General features: G+C 52.6%; 1 protein-coding gene across 5 annotated transcripts in view; it reads right to left on the reverse strand.

The window, feature by feature from the left end:
* CDH22 (cadherin 22) overlaps window positions 1–21235 on the reverse strand; it is an 81319-nt gene that overhangs the window by 41741 nt on the left and 18343 nt on the right. For 3 of the 5 annotated variants that reach the window (XM_058177053.1, XM_058177050.1, XM_058177052.1), the window contains exons 2-4: window positions 19033–19823; window positions 5627–5921; window positions 2419–2538 (exon numbers count right to left, since the gene is read on the reverse strand). In XM_058177053.1, the coding sequence (XP_058033036.1) occupies window positions 2419–2538; window positions 5627–5921; window positions 19033–19251 (634 nt within the window). In that variant the 5' untranslated portion in view covers window positions 19252–19823. Of the gene's footprint in view, window positions 1–2418; window positions 2539–5626; window positions 5922–19032; window positions 19824–20607; window positions 21170–21235 lie in introns of those variants that run through there. The other 2 variants (XM_058177051.1, XM_058177054.1) reach the window with 2 other exon arrangements.

Here is a 21235-nt window from a genome sequence, read left to right on the forward strand (position 1 = left end):
CTGTCTTACACATTGGAAAAAAGAATCTGAACACTAAATACAAGCTCGATGAACACTACCTTATAGATGACCCCCACCCCGTTAAAGACCTTGGAGTTTTCATATCAAATGATCTAAGTGCCATAGCCCATTGCAACTACATCACAAAAAAGGCTTTAAGAGTTGTAAACCTAATCTTGCGTAGTTTCTTCTCCAGAAACACTACACTACTAACTAGAGCATATAAAACATTTGCTAGACCAATTCTTGAATACAGCTCGCCTGTCTGGAACTCATACCTCATTTCGGACATTAATACAATTGAGCGTGTCCAGAAATATTTTACAAGAAGAGTTCTCCACTCCTCTGATTACAACAAAATACCTTATGCCACCAGACTTGAAATCCTGGGTTTATAAAATTTAGAACTCTGCCGCCTTCGACATGACCTGAGCTTAACTCATAGAATCATCTGTTACAATGTCCTTCCTGTTGAAGACTACTTCAGCTTCAATCACAACAATACACGAGCACACAACAGATTTAAGCTTAATGTGAACCGCTCCAATCTTGACTGCAGAAAATATGCTTCAGAAACAGAGTTGTTAATGCCTGGAATGCACTACCTCACTCTGTGGTCTCTTCCCAAAATCCCCAAAGCTTTAACCAAAAACTGTCTACTATTGGCCTCACCCCATTCCAAAGAGGTCTGTAAGGGGCGTGCATAAGAGCACCAACGTGCCTACCGTTCCTGTCGTAATGTTCCCTTTGATTGTATACAGTTTCATATAGTTATTACATACTTATGGTTATATATATGCTTATATAATGTATAGTTATTTCATGATGCTTATATATAATGTTGTGACAAATAAAATAAATAAAAATAAATAAATAAAGCTGGCCAAGCGGCCACATTCAGCTGTTTGTCTGCCTCCTGCCCTCCAGTCTTTTCTGCTGGAGAAGAACCACTGGCTGCTCTCTCAACCGCCCCTGCCCAGGGGTGAAATCTACTTACCTTCCTTAACCGGTTCAAAAGGGCACACGCCACATGCGCAGAAGGTTAAAAAACACATCACTTCCCGGTTAAAACCAGGAAGTAATGACCCCCGGGTGGGGGGGGGCGGGAGGAGCTTTGCTCTGCCATCGCTACCAGATCGCCAAACTTCCGCCCATGGTCACTCCTGGATGGTTCAACCGGGAGCATTTCACCCCACTGTGAAGGCAGCCCCCTCCCCTCTTCTCTGGCTCTGCATCCAAAGCGGCATTTCCCACCTGGGCCTGGTTGGAGGGGCCTGGGTCTCCTTAGAACGGCTCCCAACAAATGTTTCTCAAGGGAAAGCAAAAATGCTTCCCCAAAAGACGGCAACAGGTTGTTAAGGCAACAGGTTGTTAAGGCAGAATATCTGGCCTGCCGAAGACTGGCGGAAATCCAGTGGGCATCTTTACTCTTTACATCCAGCCCCTTCAGTGGGGCAGTGGCAGCTGAGAGCCCCCCCCCCGGGCTACACAGGGTGTTTGCCCCTCAGAAGAAGAAATGCCACAGATGGAGAGGAGAACAGCCCCGGGGCAAAGGGGAGCAGGCAGCGGATGTGCTCCTCTGTCTTCCCCAGTCCCACTTCCTCCCTTGCAGCCCTTTGGGGCAGGGCAAAGGCCAGAGCCCACTGCCTGCCCCATGTCCCGCTTACAGATGCCTGCTGGCCACAGCTGCCACCACGTGACCCAGGGGTGATCTGGTTCTTGGTCCCCACCTGGGTTGTTCTCCTTAGGAGACAGAAAACGCCCCCCAGCTCCCCCATCCCACACCTCAGCTGACCCTGCCTCCTCTCTGGCCTGGGGCGCCACCCTCCACCTTCAGAACTAGGGGGAGGGGGGCCTGGTGGGGGTGGTGCCTGATGCTCCCCTGAGGGCTGATGGGGTTGGGACCGAGGGGGGGGACTTCCCTTCTCACCTTCCCCCCCTCTGCCGCCCGGGCAGCCCTCTGGCCTTGAATCCCAGCCGCTTGCGGTGACCTCCTCCGCTCGGATTCATCCCAGACAGATTTTACAGCAGCTTTATTAGGAGTTATTAAAGGATGGAGCGGCTTCCACTGTTCATTCATTAAATATTAATAGAGCATTTATAAAGCAATCCTTAATTTAAAGTGTTACCTTTAATCAAAGGCCTGATGCTAAGCAGCCAACTCTGAAAAACTGAGGAGGGGGGAGGCTGCCCCGCTTCCTCTCACACATAGCCCCCCATGAGAGAGGTTGTGGGGGGGAACTGCTCCAGAGGATTCTCAGAACCAGAACCGGCCTGTCTGCTCCTAAGGGGGCCTAGCTGCACAGCTGGCCAGGGATCAGAACCACACACACACACACACTGCCTGGGTCCCGACTGCTCTGGCCAGGTGTCCGAAGCCCTCCCTGCCTTTCCTCCAGGGGGCCCTCTGGCCCTTACCAGTCTTGCTGTCCACGGTGAAGTGCTGTTCCCCCTCCAGGACACTGTAGGCCACCCGGGCACTGCTCCCGTAGGTGGGGTCATCTGCATCGGAGGCCAAGACCTGCAGCACCGAAGTTCCTGCAGGAAGCCAAAGAAGGCCGGGTGAAAGGCCTGGCTGTGGCCCTCACCCCACATGCAAACCCACTGCCTCCTCCAGCGAAGGTTCCCCTTGAAATGGGGGCGAAGGGATGAAGGCCCGTCAGGCCACCTCCATTAAGCTGTTGATCTTAAAGCAGCTGGTGGGGCAGGCTGTCCCTGTGATCTGACCTCCTGCCCTTTTGACAAATGGGGAGCAGGGAAGTTGAGGAGTGGGAAGGGGCCTCAAGACAAGGGGCTGCAGAGGAGGCTGACCTGGCCCCCGGGAGAGCATTTGTAGTAAGGAAAGTAGGGCAGGATTAAAAGAACAGGACAAACTGCCCACCAAGAGCAGAAGCCCCAAATCCCCTTAAAAGAGGGCAGGATCCCTTGGGAAGTTCTTGCCTCTGGGTACGAGAAACCAACTAGTCTGTCCAGGATTGGGCCCGGGCTTCATGGCATGTTTGTAAGAAGTATCCAGGGTTCCAATCAAGGGATTCCAATGGACCACCAGCCAAGCCTGAGCCAACCAGGAGATGCTGCGGCTCAAAAGGCCAATGAAATCTGGGGCTGCACAGGGGATCATGCTTCCATTGTGCTGGATAAGAGCCCCGAGTCCAGTTCTGGGCATCCCACTTTCAGGGGGCAAAGAGAAGCTGGAGCGGGTTCCCAGGAGGGCAAGGAAAAGCCGCACCTGGGGAGGGGCTCAAGGAACCGGGCAGGGTCAGCTTGCCAATGGGAAGAATCTGGGGAGACACAACTTCTGTACTGTTCAAACCTGTGCATAACATGAGGTAAACCTGCAACAGGGGTGAAACGTGGGTCTCATCTATGCCAACTGCTCTGTTATTTGGCCCCTTGTTCCCCCCGCCCTGCCCGAGAAGCTGCTGGCAAGAACAGTTAATCCAAGTGTGGTTGGACGGTTGAGTGAATTCCTGTCCTGAGTGGGGGTTCAACTGTGTGAGGCAGAAGGCCCCCCACCTTCTGCTCCATTCGGGGCTCCTTCTGTGCACACCGGATTCTGCTCCCTGGAAACCTTGGGGATGTTTTTCCAAAGGGGAGCGGCAGCAGCCCTAACCCGGCCGGTGACCCTCCTCCCCAGCCTGATGCACACATGGGAAGCAGAGGAAGATGCTGGGGTGGGGGGATCTAGCTGCCTGCTGGGTGAGGGGTGCTGCTGCTAAGCCCTTCCATCCGTAGACGTGGCGGCATCTCTTGTGGCTGTAACTTTCTCAAAACAGGTTGCTGGTGCTGAAGGAAGAGGCTTCACAAGGACAGACTTTGCTGCTGCAGTCAGCAAGACAAAGAAAGGCACGAAACCAGCAGGAAGACCAGAGCCGCCCACCCACCCACCCAGCTCCAATCTTGCAAGCTCAGCTTGGTGCTTCTGAGTCGCTCAGAGGCCGCTGGGCATAGCAGCCGCTCCCTTCGCAGGAGCCCCTTTGTTGGGCAAAGCGTGCTCGCTCCTGCCCTGCCCACCGTCTCCCAGCTGGCACAGCCGCTGCTTCCTGGAACCCCCAGGGCCCTTTTCAAAGACAAAAGTCTCCAACAACACCACCTGAATCCCCCCCACATCCCTCAGAGTCCCAGAGGGGCCCACGGCTGCCTTTCGCCGCCTGCGTGCCCATCCAGAAGGGGCAGGGGAACTCTGGGGCTGTGCTGAAAGAATCTGCATCTGGGGCAGGAGCCTCGGACCCAGTGATGCCCAGCAGTCCCTTCTCAAGGAGGCAGCAGCAGAACAACAACAAGAAGAAGATACTAAATGTTTCTTTATAGAAAACAATATGAGCCACTGGATAAATAGTCCCAGGAAGACACAGAGCAGATCGAACCTGTCAGCCTGGCGCAGCCCTGGCATGTAAGATGGATTGATTGACTAATTGTCAGCAATTACGGACGGTCAGACAGGAGGCCCTGGCTGCTTCTCTGGGCACCGGGTGGGTGCTTTTGAAGAAACCGAGAGGATTTGGGGGGAGGGGGAGGGAGCAGGACCAGGGCCTCTTCTCTTGCGCCCCTTTGCAAGCCCCCTCCCCTGCCTTCCTTTGCACCCGGATGCTGCAGAGGACTCAGACCCTTCCCCTGCAAGACAGACGCAACTGTAGGTGGGGGCTGTGGGGCTGGAGAAAAAAACTTCCCGATTGAGCTGTTTCCTGGAGCCTCATTTCGTTTCCTACCCTTCGGGGGTTCAGGCTTAAACCCTTCTTTGCACTTCCAGCTCTAAAAAAATGTTTCCTCTTCAAGCGGGCACTAATCTGAGGTAGCCACAAGGCCTTAGAAACCCAACGTGCTTTGCCAGCTGAGCTGGAAGCAAAGGGGCTGAAGAGAGCCTGGTGCCCACTGGGCATTCCAGACCTGCACAGCCACTCCCCCTCCCCTCCCTGTGGCTCCCAAGCAACCTGTCCTCCTCGTTTGGGGTGCAGGTGGGAGAGGGTGTCTCTCTCTCTCTCTCCCAAGGGTTTAGCTCCCTCGTGGACCGGCTGTTAGAGAGCTCAGCTTCCCCCTCAGGTTTGGGGCCCAGTTGGAAAGAGGCTCAGCTGATGCTCCAGACAAGGCTGCTGCCCAAGCTGATCAGAGGGCCTGACCAGCTGACCAACCCCTTGGCCGCTTCAAAACCTTCCCGCTTCTAGTGAGGGGACACTGCAAGGCTGGTCAGTGGTCTGCTTTAATGCTCGCCAGACACCCAGGTTCAGCCCGGCTACCCCCCAGTGGTAGGGTCAGGATGAGCAGTGGTGATGCCAAAGGCTATGCCAGATCCAAGCCGGGGGGGGGCAGAGCACAGGATCGGGTGGGCAGGCGGGGGGGGGGGTGGCTCACCGGTTAGTCCCATCTCCTAAGCAAAGGAAGTGACCGGAATTGTGCCTGGGGCAGCCATGCCTGCAGCAGCAGAGGCTGGAGGAGGAACTACAGCTGGGTTAGGGAGGCCCCCAAGGAAGCCAGCTTCATGCAGAGACCCTCTCCTCGCAGGAAGAGATGAAAGAGCATACAGGGTAGGACAAGCGCTGGGAGACCGACTGGCAGGCAGGCAGGGTCTTCTGTGGCTCTGGCACTTGAGGGGAGGCTGCAGAGCCAGCCCGGCACCTCTGGGACTCACCGATGGGGGAGAGCTCAGCCACGCTCCCAATGTAGGGCCCCCCCAGGAACCGGGGCTCGCTGTCGTTGATGTCCTGCACCTTGATGACAAATTCTGACTCGGGCTCCAGCAGCTGGTCAGTCTGGCGGTCCCGCGCCTGAGCCCGCAGTGTGTAGAAAGTTTTCCGCTCGCGATCGAGGCGTTCCGTGGCATGAATGTCCCCCGTCAGCTCATCGATCAGGAAGATAGTGCCGGCACCCTCCCCGGAGATGGTGTACTTGATGGAGCCGTCACCCTCATCGGAATCAGAGTGAATCTGGGGGAGAAAGGCGCAGGTCAGGTGCAGGGCGTGCAGTTACGATTGGGGCCCGGCCGTGGGGGCTACTGACCACAGTGCCTGCCCCCTTTACAGCCTGGGAGAAGATGGGGCACACAACCCATCTCAGACCTCGCCTAGCATCATTGGCCCAGCCATCAGGGCTTCCTGGTTGGAAGGGCCACCTAATGCTTAAAAGAGGGCAGGAGTGGAAACCTTGAGGACCCTGGGGACCCCCCTCTTCTGGTCTCTTGCTCAGGCAGAACTGGGCTTCTTCTTGGGGCTTCCCTTCTCTTGAAGGCGGAGAGCAAGCCCCTCGCTCTGTCCACCCTTTCTTAGGGAGGCCTGCTGGGGCACCTGAGAGGCCACTTCCTTCCTGGCCTCCAAGGGCCAATCTAAGCTTCCCAGTGCCTGATTGCATTTATGCTGAGAGAACAAGCCATTTGGGAGGCTCCACACTGGCCCACCAGCCTTCTCCTGCCAGGGGCTGCTGTTCATTAATTCAGTGGGAAGGGGCCTGCCTGGGGCTCCCCTCCTGCCAAACATGTCTGAGGGGCCACACGGAGGAAAGAGGCCCCAGGCCTCTGCAGGGCTGCTCTGCATGAAGGGCACCTCATCGAAAAGGGAGGCCTTTGCTGCCAGAGGCTCCCAGGGGACATCTGAGCTGTCTTAGAGATGCTCAGTACGCGGCCGTCCCCGTGGCCCAGCAGCAAAGCATAAACAGATGGCTACCTCTGGGGAACCATCCCAGATCACCCCCTTTGGCAGAAATGGGATTTAGGTTTTCCCTTTAGACAAGGGGGACCATCAGCCCACCTTAACCCTGCAAAGCAATCCCCAGGCATCAGACTGCCGGTCCCAGGTCCCTGGGTGGCCTCTGAGGAAGCCCCTAAACCAGGCCATGGCGTGGTTTATAAACCTCAGCCAGGGGCAAGAGACGACCCGAGAAGGGTGGGAAGTTCCTAAGGCCCTAGAGCTGGAAGGGGTCCCAGAGGCCAGCCCAGCCTCCCCTCTAATCCAACCGGAGCCGGGCTTTGTAACTGAACCCTGTGATTGGGGTCTTGCACTCTGGAGCTTGTTGAGATGCATTTTCTGGTCCCTGATCACCCCGGCTGCCCTTCTCTGACCCAGCTCCAATTTCTATGAGTGGCTTTCATGGCATCCAGAACAGGAGCCGACACCTGAGGGACGTTCTGGCCAATGCAGAGCAGATCATGTCCTGTGATTTGGCCACTCAACTTCTGGGATTTCAGCCTAAAAGAGGATTTATCATTTCTGCCCCACAAAGCACTTCTCACTCACACTCAATATATGATCAATTATTTTTTCAACCTCCAACCACAGCTGCATTTGATTCCTGAAGGAAAAGCATTGCATTTGTCTCTGTAAAATGTCCTCTTGCAATGTTCAGCCCAGGGGTGAAATGCTCCCGTTCAGACCGGATCGGCCGATTCAGTAGCGATGGCAGCGGATGGTTTGGAGAACCGGTAGCAAAAATCCCTGCCCCCTCCCGTCCATGCCCACCCAATCACCCGGTTGCCCGCTTGCTGCTTCTTTCTGGCCCGCTCACTTTCCCCACCCAAATGGTAGGAATAGGTTGTAAAAAATGCTTTTAAAAGGTAAAAAAAAGGCTCTGACCATCACAGCTGAGCTGCGCAATTGTCAGAGCCTTTTTTAACTTTTAAAAGCATTTTTACAAGCTATTCAGCATAATAGGTTGTAAAAAAATGCTTTTAAAAGTAAAAAAAAAGATTGCGCGCCACAGCTGATCACCCCCCCCCCGCACAGTGTTCTAATTAACCCATGCCTCTTTTTGGTGTGCACTGCGCACGCACACCTCGCATTTGGTGTGTGCTGTGTACTGCGAGTGCGCAGCACACGTTTGGCACGCAGCGCACATGCACAGCCAGCGAACCGGTAGTAAACCAGTTCCGATTTCACCACTGGTTGAGTCCATTTCTCTAACCATTTATATCTAATCTGTACCTATTTCTTTACCTAAACCCAAACCTATTTAGGGAAATAAAACCTTGGGAGGGTTTGAATCTTACTACTGTCCTCTCACCCAAACGTCTACAGATGCGGTATGGGCTGGCTTCACTGCACCCAAGTCCTTCATGAAATGCTGAAGAACAGGGGGCCAGGAAGAACTCTTGTATGCCCCACTCAAAATCGGAGGGACTTTTTAACATTACATAACAACAGAGTTGGAAGGGACCTTGGAGGCCTTCTAGTCCAACCCCCTGCCTAGGCAGGAACCCTACACCATCTCAGTCAGATGGTTATCCAACATTTTCTTAAAAATTTCCAGTGTTGGAGCATTCACAACTTCTGCAGGCAAGTCGTTCCACTTATTAATTGTTCTAACTGTCAGGAAATTTCTCCTTAGTTCTAAGTTGCTTCTTTCTTTGATCAGTTTCCACCCATTGCTTCTTGTTCTACCCTCAGGTGCTTTGGAGAACAGCCCGACTCCCTCTTCTTTGTGGCAACCCCTGAGATATTGGAACACAGCTATCATGTCTCCCCTAGTCCTTCTTTTTATTAAACTAGACATACCCAGTTCCTGCAACCGTTCTTCATATGTTTTAGCCTCCAGTCCTCTAATCATCTTTGTTGCTCTTCTCTGCACTCTTTCTAGAGTCTCAACATCTTTTTTACATCGTGGAGACCAAAACTGGATGCAATATTCCAAGTGTGGCCTTACCAAGGCATTATAAAGTGGCACTAACACTTCATGTGATCTTGATTTTATCCCTCTGTTTTAGCAGCTGCTGCACACTGCTGGCTCATATCTAAATGGTTATCCACTAGGACTCCAAGATCCCTCTCACAGGTACTACTATTGAGCAAGGTACCACATATACGGTACTGGTGCATTTTGGTTTTTTTGCCTAAATGTAGAATCTTACTTTTTTCACTGTTGAATTTCATTTTGTTAGATAGCGCCCAATGTTCAAGTTTGTCAAGATCTTTCTGTAATTTGAGCCTATCTTCTGGAGTGTTGGCTATTCCTGCCAGCTTGGTGTCACCTGCAAATTTGATGAGTTCCCCATCTATCCCCTCGTCCAAGTCATTGATGAAGATGTTGAAGAGTACTGGGCCTAAAACAGAGCCTTGGGGTACTCCACTGCATACTTCCCTCCATGTGGATGTAGTTCCGTTGAGGACTACACGTTGAGTGCGGTTGGTCAGCCAGTTACGAATCCATCTGGTGGTGGTGCTGTCTAACCCACATTTTTCTACTTTATCTAGTAGTAGGTTATGGTCTACTTTATCAAATGCTTTACTGAAGTCCAAGTAAATTATATCGACAGCATTCCTCTGGTCTACTAATTTTGTCATTTTGTCAAAGAATGCGATAAGATTAGTCTGGCATGATCTGTTTTTGACAAACCCATGTTGGCTTTTGGTTATTACTTTGTTTGCTTCTAGGTGTTTGGTGATTCATTGCTTGATTATCTTTTCCAGAATCTTCCCTGGTATTGAGGTCAGGCTGATAGGTCTGTAGTTTCCTGGGTCTGTTTTTTTTCCTTTTTTGAAGATGGGAACTACATCAGCTCTTTTCCAGTCCTCTGGCAGCTCCCCTGTGCTCCAGGATCTTTGAAAGATATAGTTCAGTGGTTCTGAGATCATGTCTGCCAGTTCCTTCAGAACCTTGGGGTGTAATCCATCCGGTCCTGGTGATTTGAACTCGTCTAGGGTAGACAGGTGTTCACTTACCATTTTCTTCCCTATTTTAACTTGTGTTTCTAATCTGTTTTTTGTAGTGCTGTTTTTGATAGGTTGGATTGTTTTTTCCTTTTGTGTAAAGACAGATGTTTGTGAGCCAGCTGCTGGGTTTCTACTTTTCATGACATCCAGCCCACACTATTATCTTGGTAATCTGAATGCCACGAAATAGTTTGCTAACTGTTAATGTTAATGGACCAACATCTACACGGAGCAGAGTAAGCAATGAGATATCACAAAGTTCCCTCTTAGGACCAGGACTCTTCTATATCTTCATTAATACTCAGATGAGGGATAGAAGGGGAACTCATCAAATTTGCAGATGACATTAAGCTGGCAGGAATAGCCAACACCCCAGAAGACTAACTCAGCATCCAAGACTTGAACAATGGGCCTTATCCAACAAAATGAAATGTAAGGTTTTACACTTAGGCAGGGAAAACCAAATCTACCAGTACAGATTACATGAAATCTGGCTCAAAAGCAGTAACTGTGAGAGGGACCTTTAAGTCCTAGTGGACAATCACTTAAATATGAGTCAGCAGTATTCCGCAGTAGCCAAAAAAGCTAATACAATCCTTTGTTGTATAAACAGAGGTATAGGATTAAAATCAGGTAAAGTACTGTTCTATAAAACCTCAGTAAGGCCACACCTGGAATACTGCATCCAGTTTTCGTCACCACATTACAAAAAAAGATGTTGAGACTTTGGAAAAAGTGCAGAGAAGAGCAACTAAGATGATTAAAGGCCTGGAGACAAAAACATAGGAAGACGGTTGCAGGATAGGGGTATAGTTAGAGAAAAGAAGATCTATGGGTGACATGATAGCAGTCTTTCAGTATCTGAGCAACTGTCACAAAGATTAGGGGGCCCAATTGTTCTCCAAAGCACCAGAAGGCAGGACAACAAGCAACGGATGGAAACTAATCAAGGAGAGAAGCAACCTGGAATTAAGGAGAAATTTCCTGACAGCAAGAACAAGTAACCGGCGGAACAGCTTGCCTCCAGAAGTTGTGAGTGTTCCAGTACTGAAGGTTTTCAAGAAGAGACTGGACAGCCATAGAGTCTTGAGCAGGGAGTTGGAGTAGAAGACCTCCAAGGTCCCTTCCAGCTCTATTTAGATTGAAGCTGCAGAAATCAAGACATTCTGCACTCACAACCTTTCCACCATCTGCTAAGGAGGATGTTTGCCTAAAAAACAATAAAAGTTTAACCTGCCAAGATTTGTCCTGCTGACTTCAGACGAAGATGATGGGCATGTGGCTTTCAAGGCACTGACAGACTGAAGCAGCCTAGATCCCTACTCCCTTCTCCTGCCATTTTATCACTTCAGAGGCCTCCTATGCCCTGAAGGAACAAGCTGAAGTCTTGTTGGTCAGAGGTCAGGCAGAAGGGCCAGCTGGTTCCTTCAGGGCTGTAGGAGGCCTCTGCTCTGGCCCTGGACATGTAAGCTGGAGTAAAGGAGGGATTCCCTGATCCTCTTTCTATCAATCCTGGGCTTGGATCCTGCCCTTCACGCTCCCCTCTACGGGTGAAACACGTCCTGTCCTCTCTGCAACGCTGCTTCCTTGTCTCTTCTCTCCTCTGGCTGTCTTTCAATCGGCTTTGGCTTGCTGTGACCCCCTTCCCTCCCGTGTTCCAGGCTGCTGCCCCCGTCCTTCTGCCTGTAGAGCCTCCCCCGGCTTCTCCCAGCCAGACGAGCATTTCAGCGGTCCTCTTTTTTATTCCCAGAGGACTCTCGCCAAGCCCAAGGCCCATCCCGAGGGGGCTGCAGTTGCTCACGTTTATTCACTGCAGGTTCAGTGCTGCCCCCTCCTCAGGAACCACATGTGAGGAGCGGGGACATCCTGCTTGGTGACATTCTGCCTCTGCCCTGGGGGGGCACCTTTGTAGGCATCGACCCCCAAAGAGCTCTTTTTCTTCCCAGGGCAGCCAAGAAAGTTCAAAGGGCCAAGAAAGGTCCTTCCTCAAGCCTTCTCCACCTGGAGCCACAGAAAGTGGAGGTGGAAAAGGCTACAGGCATCCCTAGGTAACTGCTCAGAGAGGACTGTAAACCACTATGAAGCGGCATATAAGTAAGTGCACTTATCAAGTGCTAGACTCAACTCGGCCATGCCATGCGCGACGGGTGGCTGTCCAGCCTCTTCTTCAAGAGAGCCCACAACTTCCCCAGGGAGACCCTTCTGTATCTCACCATTAGGACAGTTAAGCTAACTCCAAATGGCTGCAGCAACTTGTCTCAATTATTCCCAGTCCTCGTTTTTGTGGCCATGGAGAGCAGCTCCTGGTCGCTATCCCTGACCTGAACCTGGCTACTGTTTCTTCTGGCAGGATGTGTCCTCAAGACCCCTCCATTATGCTCTTCTGAATGTGGTATAACCCACTAATATCGTTCGGGAAATGAGATCCTCTCCTAATCCTAACCAGGCCCATCCTTAGGGTCTTCCCATCCCAATGCCACCCAGTCAGTACTGGGTGGATGCTTCTCCTCCCTCGGTGGCCAGAAAATTTCTCCCAGGCTGTGCCTCTCAGGGTGAGCAGAGAGACCCTGAACTCTGGGCTTCCTCCAGGCCTGGGGTTTCTGCACTGGGGAAGCAAGGGGCGGGGGGGTTCAGAGGGCAGAGCTCTGTTGATGTTGGCCCCCAGCACCAGGGACTGTTGCCCAAGGGCTACCCCAAGCATCCTCCTGCCCCAGATTGCAACTCCTATAGTCTCCTTGCCCACCCTCTCTCACAGACAAACACACATTGTGTCTCTGTGTGTGTATGTGTGCCAGAAAGAAAAGAAAGGCAAAGCTTAACTCCCTTTGAACTCCTGAACCAACTGGGAGGTCTTAATTGGGAGGGTCACTAGTGGGACTTGCTTCTGGAAAGGCTTCACCCTCATTTTCTGCCCACCATTTTTGCTGAGAATCAGCAAAGTTGCCAAAACTGTGAGTCTCCCATTAATTGGCTAATGAAATATGAGGCTGTTTATGGGCACTCCGTCTTCCTCCCAAGAGCCATTCTGGAGTCTGAAGCGGCTGCAGCAAGCCAGGATTTATGCCCAGCGGCCACTTTCATGAGCCCCTTGTTCTATCTGTCTCGTTAGGGACAGTTTACGTTTCTATCTACCTTGGTGGAGAGGGGAAAGAAGCCCCCTAAGCTGGGTGAGTGCTGCCTTAGCCCAAATACCCACCCACCAGTCGCCCAAAAAGCCAAAGTCCAAGTCCGCTGCTGCCCAGCTGGTCAAATAGGACTTCACGCTGCTAGAATCTGAAGAGGAAGGTCAGCCCAACACACACAGAGACCAGCACCCCTGGCAGCAGAAAGCATATAATGACTTTCAACCAGGGCCCCACACGAAACAGCCGTTCCCCTCTTCCCTTTTGACCCATTGCAGTGAATTGCCGCTGCTGCCTTGTCCCCAAGGTGGGATTCCCTCAAGACCAGGGTGAAATCCAGCAGGTTCTGACAGGTTCTGGAGAACCAGTAGCAGAAATTTTAAACAGTTCAGAGAACCGGCAAATCCTACCTCTGGCTGGCCCCAGAGTGGGGAGGGAATGGAGATTTTGCAGTATCCTTCCCATGCCATTCCCACCAAGCCACACCCATAAAGATACACCACGCTCACCAAGCCACGCCCACAGAATCGGTAGTAAAAAAAAATAGATTTCACCACTGCTCGAGACCCCCTGCACCAAGTAGCCCCTTGGCTTCTCAGTGAGGTGGACGGCAGCTTCTTCCTGCAGAATGAGGAATGAAGCCGATTGAGGCTTTGAATGGATTCCGTTCTCCTGCACTAGATGGATCGCACACACACACACACACAGTTGGATATCACTGCTGAGCAAGGGACTGAACTCTGCATAGAGAAGCACAGAAGATGGGAGAAGAAAGAGACAGTCTTGCTCCCATATTCCAAGAAGGGCGGGGGGAGGAAGCAGACACAGCAAAAGAAGGCCAATCAGCTTGACATCAACACCCAGGAAAATCCTAGAAAATATAATGAAGCAGTTGGTTTGTAGGCATTTAGAAAGGGACGAGGTGATTTCCAGATCCACCAGCACAGGTCGTGCCGACAAATCTTACTGTTTTCTTTAAATTAATTTAAATGAAATTAACTTGTTTGACAATGTGACTTGATTGGTGGACTAAGGGAACGAAGCCCCATGCTTAGACTTCATTTGATAAAGTAGACTAGAGACTTCCTGATAAACCGGAACAGTGACAGATGGATAGCCTCATTTCCAGATGGATTTGCAGTTGACTGAATGATTGGGGACAACATTCAGACCTTAGTGGTCTACATGGAAGGAGGGATACGTAGCAGGGCACCTCGGGGTTCCTTTCTTGGACCCAGTAGCCGTCATCAAAGACTGAGATGAGGGAACTGAAGAAAAATTGTGGACCACACAAAGCCGGGTTGTGTGTGTGTGTGTTTGCTAGCATTCCAGAAGATGTGCTGGAGGTTCAAAAAGACCTGGAGGGGCTTTTAACCCTGACCCTTAGGCAGCAACATGTTCATTGGTGAGAAATATCTGCACTTAGAAAAAAAACCAATGCAAAAGGCCCAGGACAGACGACTTGGCCCAGCAATAGTCCTTGTGAGAAGAATTTGGGCGACGCAGATTAAATGTGAGCAGAAGAGCTAATGCACTCTTGGGCTGGGCCAACAACAGCATGGTGACAACAATATGAGAGGCGATAGTATTACTATCTACTGCACTGATGAGTCCACACCTGGAATACTGTGGCCAGTTGTGTTCACCGCAATACAAATGGATGCTGAGGAACTGGGGAGAGTGCAGAGAAGAGTGCCAAAGATGGTGGGGGGCAGGAGCCTGGAGTTTAAATCCTAGGAAGAGCAGTTTGGCCTAACGAAGAGAAAGCTGAGGGAAGACATGGCAGCCAGCAGTCTTCCAGTACGTGACAGTCCGTCCCAGGAAGGGGCGATGGATTTATTATCTGCAATGCCCAAAGGCCGCTTACAGCAGGAGATCCAAACTCCAAATCAGGATGAATGTCCTGGCTGTGTGAGTGGAGCAGCCAGCCTTTGGAATGGTGGGTGTGCGCGCGTGTCTTCCACCCTGGAGCCTTTCAAGAAAAGTTTGCCCGGAACAGCAGGAAGATTTTTGCCCTGGGGAAAAGGTGGGGGTTCTGGCTAGAGCAGATATTGGATCAGCTCACTGGTCAGATGTCTCCAGGGTGGCTGGGGGGAATGAGAGTCCAGAGGGGAATCAAGGGGCCTCCCACAGTTCCATCACCTGACCTCATTGACTGCACTTCCTCCGAAGGGAAGGGACCAAGCTCCATCCTGAATCTTCTGTTTCAACCACAAAAAATGAAAGATGGAGGGGAAGGGGATTAGCGGGGCTATTTTGAGAGGTGGCATCATGTAAGCTCTCTGAGTCATAAGAAACAAACGCTCCACTTTCTTCCTCCTAGACTTCATTTGGAGCTCTTAAGTCCAGTTCTGGATTTGCACCTTAAGGAGGGTCCCAGAATCCACCGGCAGTGAAGATGCAGAGAACCTGGCAGAGAAAGGTTGAAAGAATGGGGAATGCTTTTAGCACAGGGATGAAGCCCGAGAGCTTTCTTCAGCCCCTGGAAGGAACTTCCACAGAATTGGGCAATTCTCTGGGTGGGCTTCCACAGAGGTAGAACTCAAATCAAGGAGACAAGAAGACTGATTTCAGGATGATAGGACAAGTGGGGGTCTTCCCTCTTCCTCCCTGGTGGCCTTCAAATGTAGGCAGAAAGCCACTCAACTGGGAATGCTCTAACTCCAACTTTCTGGAACCATGCAGTATGATGTCCACCAAGGATGCCCCGATCCTGGATTCTGAGGGCTCCAAGAGGGCTATTTTTGGCCCCAACAATTCAGGTGGAAGCAGCAGGATTAGCGCCATGGAAAGACGTACCCACTGCACTTCTCTTTGTCCAAATGCCCACGCTTGTGTCGTCTCCTGGCAGCCCAGTTAGCTTTGGAGGGAAAACAGAGCAGAACAACGCTACAAGGCTACCACTAACTCTTTGCGGAAGATACCTTACCCACCCATCCACTCGGCCAGTTGGACTTCTGAGAAGAGGGATGTCACTCCAGCAGGAACCTTTCTCCCGGAAATCTCTGAGGATAAGTGACATCATGCTAAAAATATACAAAGCCCTTCCGGGCAAAAGATAATGTGGATTCAGCCTGACTTGCACACTTTTGACACAGAATCACGTAACATGTCCAGCATGTTAACTTGTCCACTTATGTGGGATCTCATTTTCCATTTTTGAGGCCTAGCGATGTGAACAGGATTCTGACAGCTACCTGGACTACCACACGTTCTCTTGACCCTTTGCCAGTTCTGGCCTATTCAGGCCAAGGCTGATGGATGCAGGAATGAGGAAAGCCATCCCAGCAGTGACATGTCCAGTCCCAAGAAGCCCCGTTGTACCCAGGGCCTCACGGCCATCCAGCCAAAGTAGCCTTTTGGGGAGCCAGATGTTAGGGCACAGCTGCAGGAGTCTTTGGAAAGAACTGATGTCCATCAAGGCTGAAGCCCAGTTTAGGGAACTGAGCCACCTTGGGGTCCTGATGGAGCCCCTCCTGCAGGGGAGCAATTACTGGAGAAGGCACCCTTCTGAGATGCCTTGGGGGAGGGACGTTCAGCACCTGCCACTGTCACATCAGAGTCAGAGAGAAGCACGGGATGACTGAGCCGCTTCAACCTGGCAGTGATATTATGGGATGCCATAAGGAATGACTGTAGCCCTCTACAAAGAAATGCAGAGCTGCCCTAACGGACAGACTTCTCACTGCAGAAATAGCAAGCAGCTCTCTTTCCTTCTCTCTCAGCTGCTTCCACACACAGAAGTTGCAGGGGGGGGGAGACCTGGGTGCAACTGCTGGGCAGCACAGAATTTCCACCCCCCAGGTCTGCTGGTGCAAGAGATCACTGGAGGCCCTGCAAAGCAGGCCAGGGGAAGCATCTGATCTTGCAAGAGATGGGGCTGGGCTGCTTGGCAAAACACTTCCGGGAAGCACAAAATGTCACAACGGCCTCCCCAAGATCTGCCAGCTTCCTTCTCCCCGACACTCTTCATGAATCCACTGGAAATCGACCTTGGCAATAATGTGCCCCAACATGACGAGGAGTAGGGCTTCTCCAGGAAGGCTGGGCATGTCCTAAGTTGGAGCCTAAATGTAACCCTGGGTTGGAAAAGGGCCAAGACTGAAGGAGGGCAAGACAGAGACTTACGGGCGCTCATTGCCTCTTTTATTATTTGTGGTAGAGGGTCTCCTGCCTGAGCAGGGGGGTTGGACTAGAAGACCTCCAAGGGCTCTTCCAACTCTGTTATTCTATTCTGTTCTGCTCTAGTCCTGAAATGCACCCTCTTGCTGGGCCTTGTCTTGATCTGGGCCTTGTCTTGATCTGGCCCCTTCTCTTCACAGCCAGGTTCCAGGTTTCATTATTGACATAGAAAGCCCTGAAAAACCAAACCAAGGTCTTCGTTGTCCTCCTTCCTGAATACACGGGGTCCTTGACTGATGGCCATTTTTTTCAACAACAGTTTGAAATTACAATGGTGGTTTAAAAAATGGACTTATGATGGATGACCAAAGTTATGGCCACTGCAGCACTTCCAGGGTCAGGTGATTAAAATTTGGGTGCTTAGCAATCACACCATGCCATTTCAATTCTGGATCCCTCCCCCCCTCCACATGTGCCCTCTTGGTCACCCTGTACAGTTCACTGTCCTGCAAGGGCTGAAGTGGAGGGAGGCAGGAAAGTGGGGGGAGCCAATCCCGTATCTTCCTGAGGCTCCAGGTTGGGAGGGACCAAACTCACGATGACTTGGCTTGGAGGGAGTGGGAATACTAATTTAACAACCTGCGATGTTCAGAGAGTGACCCCAATGGAGAGTGCTGGGATTGCAATTGCCAAGCGATTAGGTTATGTGAAGTCTTGCTTAACAAACATGTAGTTTAGCGGCCAAAATTCTGGCCCTAATTGTGGCCATAAGTTGAGGACCTGCTTCTCCTTCCCCTACATGAACACGAAGACCACCTGAGGGAACCTCCACGGGAACCACCAATAGTGGCTGGTCCCAATACTATTATGATGGGCTCAATATGGCAACAGTTTGAACCCACGCGATCTGCACTGCTATTAGGAGGCTGCTTCTGGGCAGAATTTCTGGTGGTGGCAGGCGCTCTTCAGGATGCTGCTCCTCCCAAATGCTAGAAATCCCTCCCCCCTCCATCCTCCCTTCCCCACGTGAATGGGGAAGGGTATCCTCCTCCCCCTCCTCGTTCTGGCCTCACTAGACAGGATGGCAGAGTTGGGCATTGCCACCAGCTGCCCCAAGGAGGGCCCTGCTCACCTGCCCTTCACCAACTGGTCTGGCTCTGGTCGTGCCAGCTCTGACCGTCCAACAACCTCCCATGGCCCCCTCCACAATTTGAAAAGATTGGCACAGCAGCCGCTGGAGAAGAGAGGCCGCCTCTGCTCTGGGCTGCCCTCGGGGCCCGATCCCTCCAGCCAAGCAAAGGAGCTGCTCCCTGGAAGGGCTAGCTACCTGGGATTCTGCCAGGCCATTAATTATCTCTTGCTAATTGAATCAAAATTAAATTTGAGTAGAGGAGCGCTTTCGGAGAGATGATTAAACAGATTCACAAATACAGAACGATCCAGGGATGAAGAGAGAAAAGAAAAGATGTAAAAGCTGCCCTTAATGAAAGGCACTTTGGTGTTTGCTCCCACTCATAAAACCCAAGTTCATCAATTCCTTTTAAATGGTAGCAACTTAATTAAATCTGTTTTTCCCCTTTAATCCCCTTCTTTATCTAAAATAGATCTGTCCAACAAGCACAACTTTGTAACTCACGCTGACCCCATAATTCTATTTTAAAAACACAAAAATCCACATTCACCCTCCAGGGCCCTCCAGGGAAATTCCGTCTCAGAAAAAGGATTAGCGTGAATATCCAGATTTTATGAAAATGTTATCGGGCCTTTTTGGTGAGCCGGTTTGTGGGAGAGGCAGAGGAGGAGACCCCCTCCAGCAGGTGGCATTCTGATCAGGAGAAAGGCTACTCCTGTCCAGCCAGAAGGGGGGGCCTGTGGTCTGCTGTCTGCCCCCCATTTTCTGTGCAGATGGGCAGTTTCTGGGGGCTGCAGGGCCAGACTGCTGGATGGACAACTTTGGGGTTCTGTAGGAAATGAGGTGGTTGCTAAGCTACCTCCGGAAGCTGCCAAGACCAGATCCTCCCCCAGGGAAGCTTTCCTTGAGCAGAACTGCCTTACCCTGCTGCAGGGCCCCCTTCCCCCCGGCCCCTCTCCACTCCCCACTGCAGAGGATCTGAGTCCAGGATAGAGGCTTTCTCCCTCTCCCCCGCGGCCTTTACCTTCCCCACGTACAGTGGCTCTGTGCCCGTGTACTCCTCCACCACAAAGAACTGGTTCCAGACCCAGCCACGCTTCACCCGCCCAGCGCTGGGCAGACTGCCATCCCCAGGTGCCCCCTGGCCGGGCCCCCCAGATGCCCCTGGTGGACGGTCTGGGCCAATGAGAAGGCACAGCAGCAGCAGCAGGAGCCCACTTCCGGGGGGGCGATGGGGCATCATCACTGCAGAGTCCTGGCAGCAGGGAGGGAACCTGCAGGCATCCTTGGAGGGCAAAGGGGAGCCACCGGCCAGGGCGGTGGGTCAGTCATCCATGGGAGGCAGGGCCAGCAATGGTCTGGAGCAGCTTCACTTCTCAGGGTGATGAGCAGGAGAATCACATCGAGGCCCGGCACTCCTCCTTCTTCTGGGCAGGCAGGTGGGCATCGAGTGGGGCAGACCGATGCAGAGGAGGAGCCCCTTCTTTCTCTGGGTCAGAAGATCTCTGGAACAGGCCCCCGGGCGGCTACTCCCAAACTGGCCCAGCGTGGCCTTGAAGGGACTGCGGAGGTGCGCACCAGTCTCTTGGCTCCGGCCACAGCTGGCTCCTTGCGGGCAGCTGGTGGGCACAAAGCCCCATCAGAGCAATGGCCTGGCACACCCAGCAGACTCAGCCCGGCTACAGCTGCTCCTGGCAGGGATGGCACCGAGGCTCCATGGCTTCCACTGGCTGGGTGGCTCCTACGCACCCAGCAGTAGCTGCCGTCGTCCTCCTCAGGTCAAGAGGGCAGTGGGCAACAGCATCCTCCTGGCACCTGGAAGAGACAGAGCAAACCATCGCTGGGGAGCTAGCCAAGCCAAGAGTCTTTTAGGGCACCCTGTTTCCCCATGGGCTCCTGGGCTGGGAGCTGCTCTGGCCGGCTGCTCACCAAATGCCCAGCTAGAGCTCCATTGCCCACCCCAGGCAGGCTGTGGAGATGCTGCTTTCTAACCCAGGCAGAAGGCTGGAGTGATCCTCCCTAGGGCCATCCCGGCCTTCCTCCTCCTCCTCCTCCCTCACCACCATTCATAGGGTCATAGCCCATAAACTTCTGTCACTAGTTAAGAGCTGGCCGAGAGTGGTGGGGAGGGAGATGGCAGGGCACCATGGTGGCTCAGCAATTAGATGAGCTCTGCCAGAGACCCAGAAGTGGAGGGTGCGGGGGGGGGTAGTAACTGACCAGCCTGGCTTCTGTGCCCGGCAAAGGGTCACTGGCTGCTTCAGAGTTCAGCAGCAGCAGCGGTTGCCTTGTTCCTGAAGGGGCGGACCATGAGAGCCACCCCCATCCACCCTGCAAGGTCAGAGGTTCCGTGGCAGCCTCCAAAGGGAGGGGCCTTCCGTGTCCTTGCCCAGGAGAAAAGCTTTCTCTCCTGTGTGCCAGAGAGTGAAGCTGTTCTGTTGTTGCCCAGGGATGCAAGAGGGAGGTTTCTATGCAGTTTAAAATAATCCTTCTTAAAACAAAAATACAATAAAAGAAATTTATTTCATTTTCTGGTATATACTTAAAGATAATTTCCAAGCTTCGTGAGAACTATGGAAGGAAAAAAATGGTTCCTCACCCTCTGGAAAGGCAGCCTGGCAAATTCAGGCCCCTCGGATCCCACCGAGATGGTCAGGAAGTGGGTGGCACCCGCGAGGGTGCTCCGCCCTCCCCTTTGCACAGGTTGCCTGCCTGGGGAGGGGCTCACTCCCCCTACCCAGTCCCCGCACTCTGGTGCAACTGTTGCATCTCCGCCGGCGGTCAGCCAGTTCTTTCTCTAGCGGCCTACTTTGGGCCCACCTCTCCGCCTCTTTTCTGGATAAGGCAGGCGGGTTGGGGGCCTCTTCCCAGCTGCGGCTTCGGAGGGGCTTCCATTCCCACTCAAGGTCCAGGCGGGGCTTTCCAGGCAACCTAAGCCCCAGAACCGGGACAGTAGCCTGGGACCCTCCGCTGTCTTCAGTCTCCTCTCCTACGAACCCCCCCCCTCCTCCCGCCGCTTCAGCCTCAGCAACGGGCCCCGATGAGCTCACTGAGCCGCCAGCCTGCCGTTCCTCCGCGGTGCGTGGTGGGCGCCGCCGGGGCTCCCAAGAACAGGAGTGTTTCTGACCGCTTCTTCGTGGTTTCTGCCTGTCTTAGCCCACTTTCCCGGGCTCATTCCAGCCCAGCCGCATCCCCTCCGCCAACCCCGGCAGCAGCGCAGCCACGGG

This window comes from Ahaetulla prasina, chromosome 3 (genome assembly GCF_028640845.1).
Source record: "Ahaetulla prasina isolate Xishuangbanna chromosome 3, ASM2864084v1, whole genome shotgun sequence".
Taxonomy (NCBI): domain Eukaryota; kingdom Metazoa; phylum Chordata; class Lepidosauria; order Squamata; family Colubridae; genus Ahaetulla; species Ahaetulla prasina.